The sequence below is a fragment of the Ictidomys tridecemlineatus genome, chromosome 6, assembly GCF_052094955.1.
Source record: "Ictidomys tridecemlineatus isolate mIctTri1 chromosome 6, mIctTri1.hap1, whole genome shotgun sequence".
In the NCBI taxonomy this organism is placed as follows: Eukaryota; Metazoa; Chordata; class Mammalia; order Rodentia; family Sciuridae; genus Ictidomys; species Ictidomys tridecemlineatus.
Window position 1 is genome coordinate 184,859,837 of NC_135482.1, and position 22,416 is coordinate 184,882,252.

General features: G+C 42.0%; 1 protein-coding gene across 4 annotated transcripts in view; it reads left to right on the plus strand.

The window, feature by feature from the left end:
* Nucleotides 1-22,416, plus strand: part of Gpc6 (glypican 6) — a 1,046,794-nt gene that overhangs the window by 1,019,669 nt on the left and 4,709 nt on the right. For all 4 annotated transcript variants that reach the window (XM_005317045.5, XM_040281651.2, XM_078016208.1 and 1 more), the window contains 2 exons: nucleotides 754-890; nucleotides 17,303-17,478. In XM_005317045.5, the coding sequence (XP_005317102.1) occupies nucleotides 754-890; nucleotides 17,303-17,478 (313 nt within the window). The remainder of the gene's footprint in view (nucleotides 1-753; nucleotides 891-17,302; nucleotides 17,479-22,416) is intronic.

The window sequence follows — 22,416 nt, forward strand, 5'->3', positions numbered from 1 at the left end:
ACCCGTAACTGGTACACTGTATCCCTCCATGGACTTTCCCAGGGTTTGCCCAGACAGAACAGGATATCGTGAACCTCAGTGTTCATGATGAAACCCAAATGGCATTGACTCCTGTCCCTGTTTTCCACAAGTCAGTGCTAAGCCTGAAATCACCCAAGATGTCAGGACCGAGCTTCTTCTGCCGTCCGTCTTCAGGGCTGTGCACTGTACACTCGTTGGTATTTAGAATGACTTTCTCTTCTGTGCTGGAGACTTTCAAGTGGGTTTGGTTTGCTGTTCACCAGGCGAGTACAAGCCACGTGAGCCTGTCAGTGCACCAGAGCAGAGGTCACCAGCAGCTGAATTCTTGACGGTATTTATTTCTTGCAGAAACAAGTAGTCCATTAGGGAAAGTGGCTTGTCTCTTGGAATGTTGTTTTGGAGCCTGTATCTGATATCCAGGCAAATGAATTCCAAAGCATATACTCAGGGTGTTTGCAATAGAGACTCCAGGCAAGGACGAGGGACCTGAAGGCGGGTGAGATGCTTCCAAAGGGTGGAAGGTCAGAAAAGAGGAAGAAACAAAGAGCCAGTGACCTGAGAACTCTGTGCTGGGAGATGAAGGAAGATGGGGTGGGGCACGTTCCCTGCAGTTTGAGGTGTCTTTCTCTTCAAAATGCTAGTTCTGTGACCTTCACCTGCATGACATCCTTGTGTTGGAATGAGCAAAGCCTTAGAAAGACATTCACTGGCTTCCCTTGGTTTCTTGACCAGGTCACAGACATAAAAGAGAAATTGAAGCTCTCTAAAAAGGTCTGGTCGGCATTACCCTACGCCATCTGCAAGGACGAGCGCGTGACAGCGGGCACTTCCAACGAGGAGGAGTGCTGGAATGGCCACAGCAAAGCCAGGTGAGGAGACGCGATGTCCAAATGGGGCACCACACACTCCCCCTGGAAGACCCCTGGCACAACTCCGCAGACCTGTTTATGCAAAAAGCAATGGAAGGTGGAAGGACACTGTCACTCAGCAACAGTTGTTGAGAATGACAGGTTTGATGGGCACCTGGGAGCACTGACTCTCAAGGTGCCATTAAGCTTGGAATCCTTGCCCTGGATGCCTCGCCAAGGGATGGGGACAGAAGGATGGTGACAGGTGCCAGGTTACACATAGCCGGAGAGCACAAAGAGCCCTTTTGTGTTCACTTAATGACTTTAAGATAGCAGAGCTATTTTTATCCATAGTTAAATTTACAGAGCCACTTTTACTCTTTCTTCCCCCATCGGGAGTTAAGCAGGAAATGAAAATTCAACTGGAATATTTATTTATTATTTATTTATTGGCACCCTTGGAGGAAAATAAATCCAAGTGTTTACTGAAAAGATTTTTTTTTAAGTGGCGAGGGATATCTGGGTGAAATATTTAATAGCCCTCGTATCTTGGGGAGTCCCCTCCAAACCTCCCCGGCACCTCCTGATAAGAGATGGTTCTTTTTCCATCTTCCTGCCCTGCCAATCCTGGCCAGGACCACTTCATAAGGAACTGCTGCATGTGTGGGTTCATCTCAGAAATGGGCGAGGCCTGGGTTCTCACAGGGTGGAGAAGTTGGATGGGGAACTGGCTGGGAGTTGGCAGACAGAACCAGAGGAGGGGGATCTGCCAGAGCCCAGCTGCAGGTGAGTGAAGCAGCTGGTAAACTGGACTCAAGAAACCTTTGGGGGTTGAACAGTGGGTGGAGAAGCCAAGAGGGGACTCTATTCTGGGGCCTCTTGGGCAGTTTCAAATGTTTGAAGCAGCTGGGATCCGAAGGGAACAAGAAGGTACGTTTGGGAGCCTCCACGGAAGGTAAGCTGGAGCGCAAGCAGGGCGAGGTAGGTGTCATTTCCCACACTGCCGCCTGGTGCTTTTCAGCCTCCATTGGTAACGGTGTTATTAACCACAGCAGGAAGAGCTTAGTTAGCCACACCTACTGAAAGAGTTGCCCAAAATACCACTATCCAAATCTTGGATCACAGGAGTACAGAAGGAAATTCCTGATATTAGGAATGTGCCATTCAAAAATGTTGAGAATTGTAGTGTCTGGCCATTTAAGGAGACCTCTGGCCACACTCCAGCTGTGAATGGACGGCTCTGAGTGTTCTTTTCTCAGGGGCTCTACAGAAAGCCTGGAAAGGAGCAGGTGACCTGATGAGCAAGTGCTGGATTTTTCCAGCTGCTCTGTTGCCCCTCTGCGTTCACCCTTCAGCCCTGGCTAAAATGAAGGCTGTGTTTTGAACTGCATTCACATAGACAGTCATGCATGTTGCTGGATCTTAGCACATATGTGGTTTCTTACAAAAGGAAATAATCATGATTGTGGGTAGTGGGAGTGACTAAACACCATCAAGAGAATGAGTGGGAGCAAAGACCATTGAAGAAGAGCGACAGATCACCTTACCTCTTAAATAATCAGCCGCTAAATACCCCCTCCCCAGGCTCAGTGAAGAAATGAGATGGATCCTTATCTCTAGAAAAGACTGAGTGGGTTTACATCATTCATTCAGCTCCTCAATACATCAGCAATATCATGAAGTGAGACACCACCTATAAGATTATAAGATGCAGGTACTATAAAATGGTAGTGGGGTCAGTGTGTGAAAAGGCACAGTAACTAGAGAGAGGACAGGGGTCCGGGAGGTCCAGGAGAAGACAGAGATCCAGTACCATACCACTGAATTGCAGGTTTACCATATAGGAGGGTAAACACTTGAATCAGTACCTAAGAGCCACATTTTAATTTTATCCTGTGACCAACAAGAAACATTAGAGGATTTTATACAGTGGAGGAAATGACTAAAGTTTAATGCAATAAAGTCACTTGCAGAAATATTCCAGAATTTAACCCAATACACTGTCCCTTTCATTATGCAATAAGTATATTATTTAAAAAGATGAGGCTGTCAAATATTTGTGACTCAAATTGTGTTCCCCTTGAAAAATTACAATTTTATGCTTCCTTTTAGTTCCTATTTTTATTCTTCTGCTGAAAGGAAGTCTTAATATTACAACTTTATATTGACTAGCAGAGTAAATAGATAGCCAATGAAGACTTGTTGAATTAAATTTAGCTGAAGTTTTCTTCTCTTGCAAATAATTGACCTAGAAGCACACGAGATAAGTTTCTCAATTAAAGAAGTTCTACTGAACTGTTTTGAAAGTTAAAGAATCCATCTGATCATGAGAGGTTAATCAATGGGTGCTAAGTTACTATTAGAAGAAATAGATTCTGGTATGTTCTTACACAAAAAGCTGACTGTAAATATCAAAATGTATTATGTTTCTAAAAAGCTTGAAGAAAGGATTTTGAATACTTTCACCATAAAGAAATGAGGAGAAAGATATGCTTACCCTGATTTGAACATTATATGTTTCCAAACATCACATGGGACCCCATAAAGAAAGCACAACTTTTATGCATCAATTAAAAAATAAGAGTAAAGAATTCATTGTAATGCAGATCATTACATTTTCCCCTACTTTTGAAGTATAGATTTTAAAATAACAGACATTTTTAAATGTTTATGAATAGCTGTAAAACCAAGAAAAATGAAGTAAGAAAGGTTATTCTTATCTCCTGAGTTAAATGAAAGAAATAGAAACTTTATTTTAAAAAAAAATCTATCGACACATTCATGGATATGGACTAGAGTCATCTCTAAGGATTGATGGAGTGTCGTGTCCGGAGTTTATGCATGAGAACCTGTGTACTGAGGTCTCCCATGAGCCAGACAGTCTCCCTGTCTATATGTTTCATCCATCAGACTCTCAGGCACATTCTCCATTTGTACCACTCCTACAGCCCTTTTGTTCTATGTATTTGATCAGGCTTGTCTTCTGTCACCCATAGTTTCCCAATTATTTTTTGTATTCTCCTCCCCAGGTGTTTCCCATATTTCCTTGATTCAGAAAGATGCCTATTGCAGATGCTAATGTTTCTGAAATCAAAATGACTCCTATAGTGGATATGTCCATTTATTCTAGTGATTACCTTATTTTCCCAGAAAGCTATGATTAAATTAATGGTACCTGCTGAAATTGAGGATGACTTGAACTATAACAGGAAACACATAGATATGGTAGAGCTGAAACCATAGGGTGGCTGAAAATAGTTTGTAAATTCTAGAACAATGCTGCTCAAAATTTGGTGTACAGGCTCAACTCTTGGAAACCTTGTTAAAATGCAGATTCTGATTCAGTAAGTATGGCAAGATGAATGTCTGTGTCCCCTTAAAATTCGTATGTTGAAATCCTAACCCCCAGTGTGACGGTACTTTGAGAGGTTATCGGGTCGTAAGAATGGAAGCCTTCTATGTGGGATCAGTGCCTTTATAAAAAGAGGCAGGAGAAAGACGGTATCTCCTCCCCTCCTCCCCTGTGAAGACAGAACAAGAAGGTTGCCATCTGCAAAAACCAGGAAAAGAGATAGTACTAGACATGGAATCTGCCAACCCCTTAAATTTTGATTACCCCAAACCCCAGGACCATGAGAAATAAGCGTGTATTGTTTAAGCCCTCCAGTCTCTGGTATTTTTGTTATAGAAGCCTGAACTGACAAAGACAAGAAGTTCAGGTGGGACCTGAGTAAGAATCTGCATTTCCAACAAATTCCCGAGTGATGCACTTATTGCTGGTCCAGGAACCACACTTTGAGTAACAGGCTCTGAGGCAGAGTTGCCAGAACTGGAACTTTAAAATACTAGATGAAAAATGGAACACACTTATACTTAAAAAAAAATCCACAGTGTATGTGAAATTCAAATTTAACTGGCAGCCCTGTGTTTCATCTGGCAGCGCTACCCTCAGCTCCTATCGACATGTAAGATATTCCCTTTCTCAGTTCTCACACCAGCCTCCAGGAGCATGTCCCAGTTTTCTGGTTTTTTTCCCTTTGCCTTCCCAGGTACTTTTGATGTTAGCTTTAGACTTTTCTTGTATTAAAAACAACAGCAATATAGGCAGGGAGATCACATAGTTCAGTTGTGTGTCACCCACTGGGTAGAGGCAAGGTTGACATCATCTTGACTGAAAATTGCTTAGGCTTCACAAGTGCATCAAGAGAGAATTTAGGTTGGAAATATAGCCGAACCTTCACAATGCAGGGTAGAGTTCATACAGACTTCTGGTCTCAAATGGTCCATTGTGATGACTGGCAAGAATAACTTTTGATTGCTGAATCGTTGGTCAGTACTTGAGTCAATGAATATCTTAGTCAGCTCTAGATGCTATAACAAAAATACCATAGCTACAGAGGCCTGAACAACAGAAATTCACTTTGCACAGTTCCAGAGCCTGGGACATTTAAGAGCAGGGTACCTTCAAGGCTGGGTTCTGGTGAAGGATCTCTTCCTAAACATCCTATAGATAGCCACCTTCTTCCCCATCCTCATAAGGTGGAAAGAGAGAGGTCTCTTCCCTTTCTCTTCTAAAGGTACTAATCCCATCACAGGGCCTCGAAACTCATGACTTTACCCAACCCTAATTATCTTCCAAAGACCCACCAAATAAATACCACCACACTGGAGATTCGGTGTTTACCACACTGATCTTGGGGCATGCAACATTTGTTTTGTAGCAGTTGGGACTTATAATAATCACATCCCACTCATCAGAAGAGTTAATTCAGGATTTTCCTTAGAATTCACAGCAGCATCTGTCACCTGAGAAAGGCAGCATCAGACGCATCTTCAGTGACCAGAAGGAAAGTCCATTTGCAGGTGTAACTTCTACGTCTCCCATTTTCCACTGACCTAAGCAACGTCTTAGGGGGAAATGGGAGAAGACACAGGAGCACTCTGACTCCACACAGACAAATAGGAACTGAAAAGAAGCTAGTAAGTTACAGAGGAAAATCAATAATAATCTAGAAGCCAAAGGGAAAAAAAATTAAAGACTCGTGGTGCAGGTTACAAATCTAGGCCTCCTAAAGTTCCGGGGTGAACCCAGAGACCCTAGGAAGACTTTTGCAGCCATCAGTCATGCCTGAGAAGGGCGTCCTGGGCAGCCAGTGGCCAGAATGAGCTGTCTGTTCAGGAGCTAGAGAAGAATGATTAGGAGGAGGCAGGAAAGCACAGGCTTGCAAGAAAATAAAACTTTTATATGGTTAGCAGCTACAGGCTAGAAGTCTGCCAGGCAGTAGCAGAAGGAAACACTCAGTGCCTATGACTTTCACATAGACTCTGTCTTTTGGGCTCACAGGCAGATTTTTGCTATTTCAGGACACACCATATTAAACTACAGCCTCTATAGCTTCCTTTAGGATTGTTTTCTCTTTATCAGGACCCTTTTTCTAAACTCATGGGGATTCAAAAGGAAAGGAGAATATGGGAGACATGAGACCAGAAGAATGCAAACTAGTCTGGGAGTGGTGTCCCATAGACACCGGGGTTATCTGATGGAATGTAAATGAGCTGAGGGTATTCGGGGTCTTTGAGTCAATCATTTCCGGACTCTTCCTTCTCTCCCATGGAACTGGCAAAATGACTAGGATTTTGCTTCCTGCAGGCCAGTGTTTAGCTGTCAATGTGTCCTCTCTTTCAAACGCCTTCTGGGAGGAGGCGATCAAGGAGCTGGCTGAAGGACAAGGATTAATTGGACCCTTTGGAGACGTGGCTTTTGTAGGGAGCCTCTGCTGTATTTTTAGGTACCTGATCCTCACCGAAATAGTGCATCCCCAAGGAACTCCTTCCCAAGGCCAAGAAGTACACACAGTAAATTGTAAGGTGTAGGAACAGCAATGAAATCTAGAAAATAGATCAGTCACTCTCACCAGCCACTGTGTGGATTGACTAACCAAAGAAAATAGCAAGTTCTGACTGGGTAAGTCTGAGCAGATGGAAGGAAGGCGAAATGATGCATGGTGATGAGAAATCTGTCAAGACAGTGACTCGGCAGGTCTGGCAGGACAATATTGTTTTAGTCTGATGGCAGAGTCTGTCTCAAAGCACTCTAGCTGTATTTTAAACTGCAAAATATTCAATACATGCCCAGCCAGGCAAACACGTTGGGAAGGTGGGAATTCTGTCTAAGAAAAGAACTGGCAACTGTCAAACCTGGCATTCTAAAATGCTTTACTTCTTCCTTCCCCTAGCATATCTGGGGAGGAAAGATCCATGGATTCTTCCTGACTGTCCGGGGTGGGGAGAAGAAGTTGCATGAACCTATTACAAGTGATAAAAGATGTTGGACACAGTTGTCTACCAACAGGAGAAGGGAAGCCTAAGGCTAGTCCATAGCTAGGCACCCCTGAAAACTGGCTCACGGCTCTTTTTCCTCTGTCTGCTCTGTAGTTTGCTGACTTCAGTTTTACCAACAAGCGATGGGTTTGTGGAACCTCCTGCCAATGAGTCAAGCAGCCAAGTCAAAGAATTTAGCTTCTTCTCACTGCTGCAACTGTGGAGCTGTGGGTTCTCCAAGACCTCCCAAGATGTTCCCTGCCTCCATGCTCCAGTTGGAGAATAGCCACCACAAATCATTCTTCTGTACATAAAAACAGGCTTTAAAACCCAGGATGCTGCTGCTGACAGCTGCTCCTAAGGACCTAGTTTGGTATTGAAGGAAGCCATGTTTGACCACTTCATTTGCATAAGCACACATTAGATTTGCAGAGTGAAGAACAAAATAAAGTGGTTTGGTGACTTGCCCATGGTTACACTGCCCTGAGAGATCTGTCCTAAAGAGATCTCAGGTGTCCCAGGTCATTGTTGATGAGACTTTGACCACTTCGTGGTGTCATAGCTCCTGGACCACCCATCTTCACAGTCTTCAGAATCTGTAAAGCCATTTAAAGCAAAAGCTCACAATGTGCTTTAAGTAATACCACTTTCCAGCCAGGAAAACTGGAAAGGGGTAAAAAGTAATCTATATCACAAACTTTTATAAAAAGTTATACTTAAATCTTTTTCTTTAATCAAGGTAAAGCACACCAAACATAAAATCTGCCATTTTAACCACTTGGTCAGTGCACAGTTCATTGATAATAAGTACATTTACATTGTGCAGTTTTCACTGTCCTCCATCCACACAAGCTTTTCCTCCTCCCACACCAAGCTTGGTACCCAGTGAACATGAATTCCCCACCCTTCTGCCCCAGGCCCTGCACTCACAGGTCTAATCTCTATCTCTATGATTCTGACTATTGTTCCTGATAGAACCATATAATATTTGTCTTTTGTGCCTGATTTATTTCACTTAGCCTAATACCCTCAAGATGTATCCATGCCTTACCACACGTGTTTCCTTCCTTTATAAGGATGAATAATATTCCCCTGTATATAAATACCACATTTCCATTGTATCCATCCACCCGCCAATGAACTCTCGGGATATGGACACTTTGGGGTTATTGTGAGTAATTCCACTGTGAACAGAGGTGTCCAAACATATGCTCTACTCCTTTCTTTCAATACTTTCAGGTATATGCCGAGAGGTGGAATCACTACCACACAGAGTAGTTTTCTTTTCAGTATTTTGAGGAACCAAAACCATGCTGCTGGCCATAGAGCCTGCACCATTTTCTATTTCCAGCAGCTGTTTTCCTGGTTCTTGTTTCTCCACCTCCTTGCCAAGGGTGGTTATTTTTTGTCTGCTGTTTTAAATAATACCTATCCTAATGTGTGTGAAGCATAAAACTTAGATTTTAAGTAAACTTCTGAAAGAGGTCACGGCACCATAAGGTTTACAATTCTTTATCTGAGACCCTTGAGACCATGTGTGTCTCCAGAATTCAGAATTTTTTAAATTTTACAAGATTACCACAGTGAATATGTTGTATATTATGTAATATTCCCAGTGGGATCTGGACCTACCACCTGCAAAACCTACATTAATATTTCTGTAGCCAAATGTATTAATATTGCAGTAAGTGGGATAAATGAGGACAAAACTAGCCTCATTTCATATTTGATGAAGTTTTGCTAACAAGTGGATTATTTTAAAAAACACACTTGTTTTTGAATTTTGGAACTGAACAAAAGGAATTCTGGATCTATATTAGCATTATATTAGGCTGACTCTTAAACCTGCTGAAGATGAGTGAATATGTGACTTAGAACAAGAAATTGCTACAGAGACTTGTAAGGAATGGAGCTCATTTGCACCAACAAACAGTTGAAATTGCTCACACCTCACTCTTCTGATTATGCTCAGATACATTTTCAGGCAGCTGAAAACAAACCTAAGCCAGCAGCTAGGCATCTTGTTTCACCCCTTTTCTACCTCAGTCCCCACTTGGATTCATGTCAACCCCACTGGGCACCTCTAAGCTAACCTTCACTTCTAGTGCCTCCCATCTCATACTTGTATCTTCCAAATCCTAATCTTGAGAGTGTGTGTCCCTTTCCCTCCAAATGCAACTCTTTTTTCAGTATTTTGAAACAGAACAACTGCCAGTATGTGAAAAAGAAATAAGAAAAATCACCCCCTTCACAATAGCTTCAACAAATAAATAAATAGAAGACCTGGGAATTAATCTAACCAAGGAGGTAAAAGATCTGTACTGTGAAAACTATAGAACACCAAAAAAAAAAAAAAAAAAAAGAAAGAAAAGAAATTGAAGAGGCCCTCAGAAATGGAAAGACCTTCCATGTTCTTGGATAGGCAGAATGAATAGAGTCAAAATAACCATACTACCAAAAATAATATAAATATTCAATGCACTCCCCATCAAAATACCAATGACATTCTTCACAGAAGTAGACGAGCAAACAGTCGTAAAATTCAATTGGAAGAATAAGAAACCCAGAATAGCCACAGCAACTCTGAGCCAGAAAAGTGATGTAGGAGACATCACAATACCTGACTTCAAATTATACCACAGAGCTGTCATAGCAAAAGCAGCATGGTATTGGCATCAAAACAGACGTGAAGACCAATGGAAGAGAACACATAATAAAGAGACAAACTCACATACTTGTAGCCATGTAATACTTGACAAAGTTGCCAAAAATATATTTTGGAGAAAAAGACATCCTTTTTAATAAATGGTGCTGGGAAAATTGTATAGCAATATGTAGAAAAATAAATTAGATCTTATGTCTCATCCTGCACAAAACCCAAATCAAAATGGATCAAAGACTTAAGATTTAGTCTTGTAATTGCAGAAAAAAAAATATACGGTATACACTTCATCATATAGGTACAGGCACCAACTTCTTCAACAAGACCCCTAAAGCTCAAGAAATAAAATCAGAAATCAATAAGTGGGATATTATCAAATTAAAATCTTCTGCACAGCAAAGGGAATGAAGAGAGAGCCTACGGAACTGGAGACAATCTTTGCCAGCCACATCCCTGACAGGGAACTAATATCCAGAACATAAAATGAACTCCAAAAACTCAATGCTAAAAAAAAAAAAAAAAAAAAAAAAAAAAAAAAACCCAAGTAGTCCAATCAGTAAATGGGCAAAATAGCTAAACAGAAATTTCTCAAAAGAAGAAATACAAATGGCCAAGAAATATATGAAAAAAAAATATTCAGCATCTCTAGCACTTAGGGAATGAAAGTCAAAACTACACTAAGATTTCATCTCACGCTAGTCAGATTGGCAGTGATCAAGAACATGAATAATAATAAATGCTGGTGAGGATGTGGGGGAAAAGGTACATTTGTACTTTATTTGTGGGACTGCAAATCAGTGTAACCACTCTGGAAAGCAGTGTGGAGTTTCCTCAAAAAACTAGGAATGGAGCCACCATAAGACCCAGCTATTTCACTCCTCAGTATTTATCCAAAAGAACTAAAATCAACATACCATAATGGTACAGCCACAGCAATGTTAATAACAGCACAATTCACCGTAGCTAAATCATGGAGTCAACCCAGAGGCCTGTCAATAGATGAGTGGATTAAGAAAATGGGGTCTATATACACAGCGGAGTTTTGCTCAGCTATAAAGAAGGATGCAATGATGGCATTTGCTGGTAAATGGATAGAAATGAAGAAAATCATGCTAAGTGAAATAAGCCAAACTCAGACAAGCAAAGGTTGAATGTTTCCTGTGATATGTGGAAGCTAGAACAAAATAAGGGAAAGAAAACAGTGGGCGAGGGAAGGGGATAGCACAAAGATACAAGTAAGATTAGTGGAGTCGACGTAGGTGAATGAGAGAGGGAGGAAGAGAAAGGGGAAGATAAATGGAATGGATTTAACAAAATCCTGCTATATTCATATATAAAGAGACCAAAAGGAACTTCACTTTTAGGTATTTGTAGAAGAAAGCAAGTTTAATAGAATAGAGGAGGGAGAATAACAGGAGAGAGGAGGGGAGGAAAGGAGGAGATGGAGCTTGAAATCATGTATGATTTTGTCAAAATGAACTCAGCCAGTTACTATGTATGGTTACAATGCTCAAAAAAATAAATAAATAAAAAGGCAGAACAACTGCTGGCATGAACATGCTGATGAGAGACACTGATTGCTGACAAGACGACATGCCCATCCTCCCACACCCCACATTCATATGTCAACAGATCTTTCTGGAAGCATTGGCTCAACCATAAAGAGTCGTTGTCAGTGATGATAATGGAAAGTACAGTGGTTGACCAGTGGAAAACTTCTGCAGGAATGAGTGTGTCTGACGTCTCTCAGGTGACAAGCTGTCAACTCTGCCATTGAGGGTCCTGGCGCAGAGCCTGCAGCCGCCCACAAGATTGAATATGTCAGCGCCCCCTGTTAAGTTCTTGCATGACTCTTCCTAATCAGCTATCATCTTTGGATGTGATCAAAGAAGGCTACATTAATGATAGGAAATTAAATGGGAAAAAAAATGTAATTCTGCAAAACTGTCCAAGAGTGGGTTTCTAGCCATGTTCTTGTAAACAGAAGCCAACCAAAATGAGGAGGCTGTGCTTGGCTGCTCTTGGATGCCAACCACTTGCCACATCATAGCATGAAGCATTGGCAGATGATGATGCCCCTGTTCAAGCTTCTGCAATTTTTCCTCCCTTCTGGGTTCTCCCTGTTCCAAGTAAATACGCATCCCGCCTTGGAGCCAGGGATATCCATGACAAGATTCCCCTTCTATGTCTCCCAGAGATACGATGGTACAAGAAATGCAATGCCAACATGTTGAAGAGATGAACAGAAACTAATCAAAGGAAGAAGCTTGGGGGCTCAACAATGGGTCTATTCCTGCAGGACATGAGCTTTAATATAAAGAAACCACACATGGCGGACAGCAGATGAATGGGCTCATGAGACCCTGGTGCTCAGCTGGGCTTTTACAAACCTTTGTGGCTGCACAATGGCCATCCACAGATTGAGTTAGCCTCAGGACCTAGCTCTGGTGTGGCAAAATGGCCATTTTCTTTTTCAACTACTGTAGGCTAAAGTTTTGTATTATCTTTAAAGACCTTTTGAATACACCAAAAGGAAGAAAGGTTCTAGAGGGGACCAGGGCATTGTTACTTGTTTTTATGGTAAGTGGCTGAGCATCAGTAGGCACAGTTTGAGACTAGGTTTCCTTGGCAGTCTCTTATTGTTCTTGGATGTTCAGACTCCCAGGGGCAGCATTCTCATGCAAGGGATTGCAGTGAGCTGCTGATAAATGATGCTTGACTTGCCGAGCTGTGCACACAGCATCTGAGAGAGACAAAGACTGTCTCTAACTCAGCCTAGGTACAGCTGCAGGAACCATTGTCCAGAATGTAGAGGAAGAACAGCATCAACCATCACCTTACAACCCTCCCAATTCTTGTGTCTGCAGCAGATGGCCTGCACTTGCCACTATTATTCCGATGGACTTTCATAAACAGATAGAACTCCTAGAGCCTGGCACATATAATTGCATGTCAATAATTGTTGATCCAATGTCATACATTAGAAGTTATATCAGAAGGGCCATCTCAGAATCCAAGAAGATTTTATTTATATCAGCTATATGAAAAGCCACAACAGAAGTTTTGCTTTATAGCAAAAATAAAGAGTTATGGGTCCATGGCTTTTTAAAATTTCTATTAGGACATTTTTTTAGGGCAATAATAGTTGAAGCTTCATGGGAAAGAATTTACAGTGCACTCTGCCTGTTTTACTATTCATTATTTAGTGAACATTGTAAAATCAATTTTGTTCAAGATATGGATGAAAATATAGAGCTTTTCAGGTCACCTCTGATTTAAAATGGATAAAGCAATTCATACACAAGTACATCATGCACAAGATCCAATACCTGAAAAACGGCTTAAGTATCAAAGTTTCCCTGTCAAAGGATGAAGGACAGAGCCACCTGGAGTTATTATGTTATTGTCTCTATTTTTGTATATTTTGAAATCTTCTAAAATAAAAACATTATCAAAAAAGCAAGGAAAAATGTGCCCCTTTTGGTGACGGGTCCCCTGCAGGTGTGTGGCTTTGTGACCTCGGAACTGAGGCTGGATTTCAGCCCGGACCTGTTCCCTCAGCTCAGAGAAGTGGCTGTGCAATGCACAGAAGGCCCAGTTGAACTTTGCAACTGTACAAAAGGGTGAGAAGATTCCTGAAAGCTGAAGATATCTTGGGAGAAAGTGAGGATTGGCCTGGGTCTTTAAGAGCATTTGGGATTTAAATGGAAAAGTACATCACAGACCACAACAAAAACCAACCAACAAACCCCATGGGATACTGTTTAAAAAAAAAAAAAAAAGGCTTGCTTTTTCCTCTGTTCTCATACCACCATCAACACAGACTTCTGACATCAGATGTGTGGGGATTTCTCCCCACAGCAAGTGAGTGATGGATTCGGAGCAGACACCAGTAGGTGTCCTCTAGTCGAATTCAGTTCTTTTTCTTTTTTTCTTTTTTTTTTTTATACCAGGGATTGAACCCAGGGAGGCTTAACCACTGAGCCACATCCCCAGCCCTGTTTATTTATTTATTTATTATTTATTTATTTGTTTATTTAGAGACAGGGTCTTACTAAGTTGCTTAGGGCCTCACTAAGTTGCTGAGGCTGGCTATGAACTTGAGATCCTTCTACTTCAACCTCCCAAACTGCTATGATTATAGGTTTATGCCACTGTGTCCAGCCCCAATTCAGTTCTGACACTACTTTTTGAGGGCTCAATCCCCAAAACTGCCCCTAAGATTGCTTCTGATGTCAGTCTCAGTCCTTAGGTTGTTTACCTGTGTTTCTGTCAGACTGGCTCTAAATAGGGGTTCACACAACTCCCTCCTTAGTTTTGATTAATTTTGACATATGAGAGAGAGGCATGGAGCCCGTCTCCCTCTCTGGGTGTGCCGCCCTCCAGATCCGCTGTGTATTCTGTTATCCAGAACCCCTCTGACCCCTTTAGGTTTTTCTTTCTGGGGGCTTCCTTGCATAGACATGGTTGCTAACAGCCTGGTGAGGAACCCAGCAAGGCCTGTCCTCTTCGGTATTTCTCTTGACGGCATTCCTGTGCAGCATTCCTCCCTCAGAGTATGGGGCAGGACCCTCCTGAAATTAGGGGGCTCTTAGACCCTCCTATAAGACAAGGTAGGTTGAAGAATTCCTTTAAGGCCAGTCCAAAGGAATAGATGGAATGGAGGGAATATTAGGGCTTCTACAACCTGCCTTGCAAAAGAGAAATTCTAGTTTCCATGGCCTGTGTTGGGAAGAATTCATGAGCCAGGAAACAGGGACGAAGACCAACTCTGTACTTTACAATATTATGGATGAGCCAGCAAAGATGGATACAGAGAGTAGATTTGTTGTAGGGGACAGATGAGGCAGGGCACCGAAGATATCAGGAAACACTTTTATTTGACTACAGCCAGGTTCGGAGGGTACAGCTTTCACTGTAATCAATTAATCCCCGGAACCCCGAGTTCAGGTAGCTTCAGAACTTTATACCCAGGGAGAAAGGGGAGGGAGGCTCAGAAGTTCACAGTCTGCAGAAGATCACATAAAAGCAGCTTTTTCTTTCATTGTTCTGGGAAAGTTAATCCTTCAAAGACAGCACCTGATAAGGGGAGAGCTTCTTCTCCCCTTTCTTTCCTCCCCCTGCCAGGTATTACCTTGGAGCCCAATTGGTAACTTACCTTAGAAATGTAGACTTCTCTGTGAAGCCCAGCTCAAGGCCAGAGGCCTTGTTAAAGGATCTGTCTTTTTTTTTTTTTAAACAACATTTTACATTTGCAAACACACTTTTACAAACTACTAAACTGTATAAGTGTTTGTGAAAAACTAGAAAAAGGGGTGTTCAGCACCTGGAGAGCTGATCTCTTCCAAGACAGTGGCCAAGTAAAATAGAGCAACAGAAAAATAGGAAGTTTGACTCTATTGAACTCTTTTGTAGAGACTCTTTTGCTGATAGTCCTAAAATCAATTATGGTGAAGATTCTGGAGAAGCTTAATTAAGATTTTCTGTGGAGGAGGGGGTGCCACTACAGATTCTATAAGAGGAGGAGGATCCCTTGGAGGGAGTATCGCAGCATAAGAAAGCAGACCTGCACAGAGACAGGCTTAGATGGCTGAGCTGTAAAGTGTGACTCCTAGTTTATGATCTGCCAAACAAGACGGGGCAGTGGTTGGGCCGCGGGCTTTGGGCCTAGACTTCATTTAAATCATGGTTTCGCCATCGATGAGACTGTACATTTTCTCATCTTCACTGAGCCTTGGTTTTCTGTTTCATAAAAGGAGATGAAATGATACTCATCTCCTAGGTGTGCCGTTGGACTGGGTTTAAAACTGCCTAAAACAACGCTGAGCGCGGGGCCTGATATTTCCTAAGTGTTCATTGGGCATCAGCCGCTGTGCTCCGAAGTTTTTAGACAGAACAGAGGATAAAAGTGATATTTTAGGAAAATGAATCAGACAGCAATGTGCAGGATGTTCCAGAAAGAAAGAAAGGGGCAAGGAAGTCAGTGCAAAGCCGCTGTAGCCATCTGCACTCAAAAAAAAGGACACAGGAAATAGCAACAAAGAAGCAGGTAGGAGAAGCTTCCTGAGACAAGAGTCAGAGGACTGGAAAATTGGCGGGTGAGCGTCAGGAGGCAGAGAGGGCCGTGACCAGATCTCCAGCCTCTACTGCGGAAATACGCCTCCACAGCTTTTGGCAGCTGACCCTGAAGGGCTGACAACTTTGACATTTTGTTACCAGTTAAAGAAATACTGAGCTCAGGACTATTAGATACCACCCTTTTGTTTTACCAGATATTGGGAAATCCCCCAAATTAGACCCAAGATTTCATTACAAAATAAAATCCATGATAGACACCTCCAATATGCTAGAAGCCACTGGTTAATCCTATAATGCCCACCCACCCCCAATTATTTTTTTAATATCCAGAAGGTTCTTCAGATTAAAATCTGAGGTAAGGGCCCCTTCTTTGGGGTAAGGCCTCTTCCTACAAGAGAACTCTCCCAGCTCATGTGTCATGTGTAAATCTAGTTCTTATAACCAAAATTAACAAATGAGGAAGCTATCAAGTCCTTGACTGAGCTCAGCAACTTTTTTTTGTATGGGGAGAAAGAGATTTAGTTAATTTTAAGAAATGATATCTCTAAGACTGGATTTAGTACTTATTTGTCGGCCAACCTACCTAGGAATTCACTGCCACTTGAAAAAACATCATATGACTCACCTATACCACTCCTCAGTATTTGTACTAGAGAATTAAAGTCCTCATATACAGTGATACAGGCATACCCATGTTGATAGTAGCACAGTTCACAAACTTTGAAACCAGACCGGGTGTCTATCAACAGATAAGTGAATAAAGAAAATGTGGCATATATACACAATGGTGTTTTATTTAGCCATAAAGAAAATTGAAATTAGGTCATTTACAGGAAAACGGGTAAAACTAGAGACCCATCATATAAAGTGAAATAAGTCCAACTCAGAAAGTTAAGGGTTAGATGTTTTCTGTCATTTGAAGAAGTTAGAGAGGAAAAGGGGATGTGGGGAAGGTGGTGGAAGATCTCATGAAAATCAGAGGGAGATCAATAGAGGAAAGGGATCAAGTGGTGGGAGGTGGGGCAGCAGGGGACAGTGCTGGGGGAGTGATTGTGGCCATATTGTGTGCATCAACAAATATATAACAACAAATCCTATCAATATATATAACTATATATAACATAGTTTATATAATTTAATATATATATAATTTTAAAATTGCAAGAAACAAACAACAACAAAAAAAAAACAAGTCAAAAGCCATTTTAGCTACATCACCTTCTGTAAAAAATCATTTTTGCTTCTGGGCAAATTTTTTTCCAGGAATTAAGTCCAGTTCCAGGTGGTTTGGCTGTTCAAGACAGCATGGCAGAGTCCAGTTCTGAGTCCCTGCTGCCTCACCCCAATTTGTTTCTCCCTCTCTGCTTTGCAGATACTTGCCTGAGATCATGAATGACGGCTTGACCAACCAGATCAATAACCCTGAGGTGGATGTGGACATCACACGGCCAGACACCTTCATCAGACAGCAGATCATGGCTCTGCGCGTGATGACCAACAAATTGAAGAATGCCTACAATGGCAACGACGTCAACTTCCAGGACACCAGTAAGGAAATCTTTACCAGAACCAGCCACTTCCAGAGTGAAAAGCAGTCATAGCAGATGACCCCATCGTTTTTCTTTAAGAACAATGTGCACATATAATGGTGTCTCCTTCTTCCCCTCAGGCTGTCCAATCCTCAAAACTTGGGATGATACAAAAAATCACAACTGACCTTAATAGTTTCAGTAGGCACATGCAGCCATTCCAAAGGGAAAACCGAGTTTCTGAGTTTCATCTACCAGTTGATCCATTAGTGATAAAATAGCAAAGTCATGTTCTTACTTTCTCCTCTCTACATCTTCATTTACAGCTGCCCCAAACTCCCACCCCCGGTCTCACCACTAGTAAATTGGCATCCTGAACGCAGACAGATGGTCCTGACATACGACAGTTCTACTTATGATTCTTTGAGTTTATTGTGGTGCGAAAGCCATACACATTCATGTTGAAACTGTCCTTCAAATTTTGCATTTGGATCTTTTTCCAGATTAGTACGATGTTCTCACCACGCTGGGCAGAGACAGCAAGCTGCAGCTCCCAGTCAGCCAGATCACAAAGGGAAACAGCTGACCCTGTAGAATGCTTGCTGTTAAGTTAGCACGTCAGGCAGGTTATGTGTGCTCAGTGCATTTCTGACTTATGAATATTTTCAACTCAATAATGGGTTTATGGGGACGTGACTTCATCCTAAGTTGAGAAGCAGCTATACCTCTTGAGTCTTAGGATTCCCCTTCTATTGAATGGGAAGCACCTCTGCCTAAGGAGCTGTTGGGAAGCTCCCTCAAGGTGATTTATAAGGAGCTAAGACAGTGCCTGGTGGGTAGGGAGGGAGTTCAACTGCATTAATTTCCCGTCTTTCAGATTGTGCACATACACACAAACCACAGGTGCTGGCATCTGAAATACTGAGATGAATCAAAAAAAAAATGCTGGTGCAATATTATACATGACTATTTTATTAAGGATCACAAAAGCATTAGAAGTGATTTGAAGGACTAGCAAGTGAACATGAACATGAAACTAACTATATTTGTGTTTTGTCTAAGTGGATTCAAAAGGCATCACTACAAAGGCAGATATTTTCTTTGGCTTTTTGGTTTTTTGTTGTGTTGGTTTCCTCTTAAGTGTGAACCCTTACAAAGAGAGTTCCTGGGAAAAGAATCCTGGAGCTAAGATGTGAAGTTGCCAGTGATTCTGTAATTTGGTCACTGAAGCAAAAGACAATGCCTGTGTGCTTGAATTAATGAGACAGAAAGAAGCAAGTTACACAGATGGAAGACATTAAGTCACCTAAGTCTTTGCCACCATCCTACCGAGCCATCCCCTGAAGAAAATTTTAAGTGCATTATTCCATTTTAAAGAAGTCAAAAATAATTTTCAAAGCCCAGGATAATTATCATCTGATGGACATCATTGCTGTAGAAGTTTCTAGAATCATCCCATTATCCTCTCTCTTCCTAACTAAACCTTTCCCTTCCTCTTCAGAAGAGAATGTTAGACCCAGTTTTAGGCTTTGTTGCTTCTGCCTTGCTCATTACTTAGCCATATTTTCCTCATTTTATCCATTCTGTCTCCTCCATGTAATAAAATGCTTTCTTACCTGCAGAGTAACTGTTGGAATGAATAATTCAAGATTCATAAGAATTAGCCGATGTTGACCTTATTGCTTCTCTCTCCTTACAGAGGAGAGAGAACTTAAAGAGGTTACGTGCATGTCAATCTGCAAAGCTCAGGAAATGGCCAGGAGGCAGGGACCTTGCTCCATCTCCTTTCAAAAGAAGATAAAAATCAACAGCAGATTCTGCAATCTCTGTAATGTTTAGAATAACCAATAAAAAGAAAAGAAAAAGAAAAAGAAAGAGAGCATCCCTCAGCTCTAACCCAAGCACCAAATTTGGCCTCTCTTTTAGAATACTGCCTGGGTTTTATAAAACCTTTGACATCTCACAGCCATCATCACCCATATTGCTTGTGACATTTTTAAAGTTGCCCATCCCTTGTCCTAATACCATGTTTGTTAGTCCTTTTCAGAAAGAGATGGGACCATTATTTTTCCCAACTGGAACCTCTTGTCATTATTTGCTTCTCACATTTTTAATATTCCAAGTCACTCTAATAATATCTTTGTAAAGGTTATATTACTTCTTGTTCATGATACCTACATTTAGAACAAGTCCCTTCACAATTCTGGTGTCTCTGAATTTAATTAATGGATATCACCCACCCCTTTTTAACGTCCATTAAAGATAAAGCAGAGAAAAATGTTAAGAATATCGTATATGTATTCAAGTGATCTTATCTGATATTTAGATGTCCCACTTGAAAAACAATAACACAGTGCTGAGTTTTGTCTTCCTCGCGCTAGGGCACATTAGAAGAGTCCCCTCTACTACCATGGCTTCACTTAAGTAGCATCAGTAGCCAAGATGGCACCAATCCCAGCTCAAGGTCCATCAGCATCTCAGACCAACAGGGAGGAGCTTAGATCATTGACTAAGGAGGAACGACAAACAAAGCTTAGTTTCCTGAATGCCTTCTGAGAATGTTTTCTCACTTATTCCTCATGATGATTTTGTAAAATAGACATTTTTTACAGGTGAGAAAATGTAGCCTCAGCAAAGTTATTCAGCTTGCCCTACTCCATTTAAATTAGTAATGACATCTTAAATTTTGCTGTAGGAACCATAGTTTTTCTATCAGGTGTCACTGACAGTGGTGGGCTGGGTGCTCTGTTGTACTGTACAGAGTCGTCTTCACATACACTCTGCAAGGCACCTGCTATCACCCACGTGGGTCAAGATAAGGAAACTGAGTCAACTGCTAGAGGCACATTTCCTTATTCAACAAGTATCTACCAACCACCTGCTATATGCCAGGAGCCATGAAAATTCAGGAGTGAACAATATCTACATTCTACACATTCTCAAGAGGAAATCAACAGTAAACGACTGAACAGACAAATAAATAATACAATCCCAGGTAGAGATAAGTACCTTCACAAAGCTGACACAGTAGTGGGAGATTGGTTTCAGCCCCCCTCTTCTGACACCAAAATCCACAGATGCTCAGGTCTCCTATATTAGTATTTACATGCAAATAATAAGCCATAAAATGGCTTATTATTTGCATGTAACCTCCTATATGCTTTAAATCACCTCTAAATCACCTCTAACACCTGTACAATGTAAGTGCTATGGAAACCGTTATTATACTGTATTGTTTAGGGAATTGTGACAAGAAAAAAATGCCTGTTCATGCTCAGTACAACACAACCATCATAGGTCTAACCACAGAGTGCCCAGTGCTGGGAGAGACTGAGGGTCTGAAATGGCAGGGGCCCCCAACAGGGAGTTCTGACACTTCATTTCATTTAGGTGGATTCAACTCGGTATGCAGCAAATTCAAGTTTTGCTCTTTTTTAAAAAAAATTTAAAAGCCAAGGAAATTTATTTCTCACAATTCTGCAGCCTGGGAAATCTCAGGTCAAGGGCCAGGGTTTGGAGTCCAGGGCAAGTCCCGTCTCTGCTTCCCAGATGGCACCTTGTTACTGTGCCCTCCAGAGAATGACCTCTGGCCACGCGTGGCAGGAGGACAGAAGGGAGGGAGGCGGCTCCCTTGTACTTCCTATATGAGGTCATTCATCATCTCCAAGTTCTGCTTTTCAGGACTTTCTGGAATTATTCTTGATCCGCAGTTGGTTGACAGCAGAGATTCAGAACCCTGATACAGAGAACTGACTGTGACCGATGGAAGCCAATCTGGGGCCATATCTGAGAGACAAGGTTTATCATAAAGAAGGAACCAAGCAGTCAGGCCTGGGAATAGAGCAGGCCTAGAGGCATGGAGGGCAGAGGGGAAGACGCCCCCCAGGGACAACAGGTCGTGTGGGCGCCTGAGCTTTGGTTTCAAGCAGGGAACAACGCCAAACTTTCTCCGTCAAGGACCAGATAGTAGATATGCTGTTACAACTTTGAGATCTATCCAGTGCTGTCACAACTACTCGACTTTGCCCTATGACAGTGCCAACCGGAGATAACCCAGATGTGAGGCCGCGGTCCCATCCAACTTCACAAACAGACACTGAAGTCTGAATTTCACATGGAGCCTTCTTACATGTCACAAAACATTACTCCTGGCTTTTTTTTCCCAAGCTCTTAAGATTATAAAAACTGCTCTTAGGTGATGGGCCCTAGAGAAACAGGCAACAGGTCGTAGCTGGTCAAGCCCTGGTGTAGAGCGAGATGCTGGGTAAGAAAGGGCCCATCCTTGCCCTTGGAGGAGAACACGAATGGGGAAAAATAGCTAAAAGCAAACATAAGGTCTCCCTTCCACAGCCCTTCACTGTGGCTCCTCCGATTTCCTACTCGCATGGTTGTTTTCCTTCTCTGTGCTTTCCTTTAAAATTCTCAGGTGGCTGAAGCAGGAGGATCACAAGTTCAAAGCCAGCCTCAGCAACTTCGCAAGGCCCTAAGACCCTATCTCTAATAAAATATAAAAAGGGGTGGCGGGGCTGGGTGCAGTCGCGCACACCTGTAATCCCATGGGCTCCAGAGGCTGAGGCAGGAGGATCGTGAGTTTAAAACCAGCCTCGGCAAAAGTGAGGCGCTAAGCAACTCAGTGAGACCCTGTCTTTAAATAAAATATGAAATCGGGCTATGGATGTGACTCAGTGATCCAGTGTCCCTCAGTTCAATCTCTGGTACACCCACCTGCCCCCCACAAAAAAAAATGGCTGAGGATGTGGCTCAGTGTTAAGTGCCCGGGTTCAATTCCCCATATCAAAAATAAAACAAAAAAAAGTGTCCTTTTCAAAATTCCTTTAAAGGCATGGTATCTGCTGAGAACACCAGCTCAGAGCACAGAGTGAAATTTCTTAATGTAATTTAAATATTGGCCAGAGAAAGAAATATCTTTCTGATGCCAAACATGGTAGAGATGACT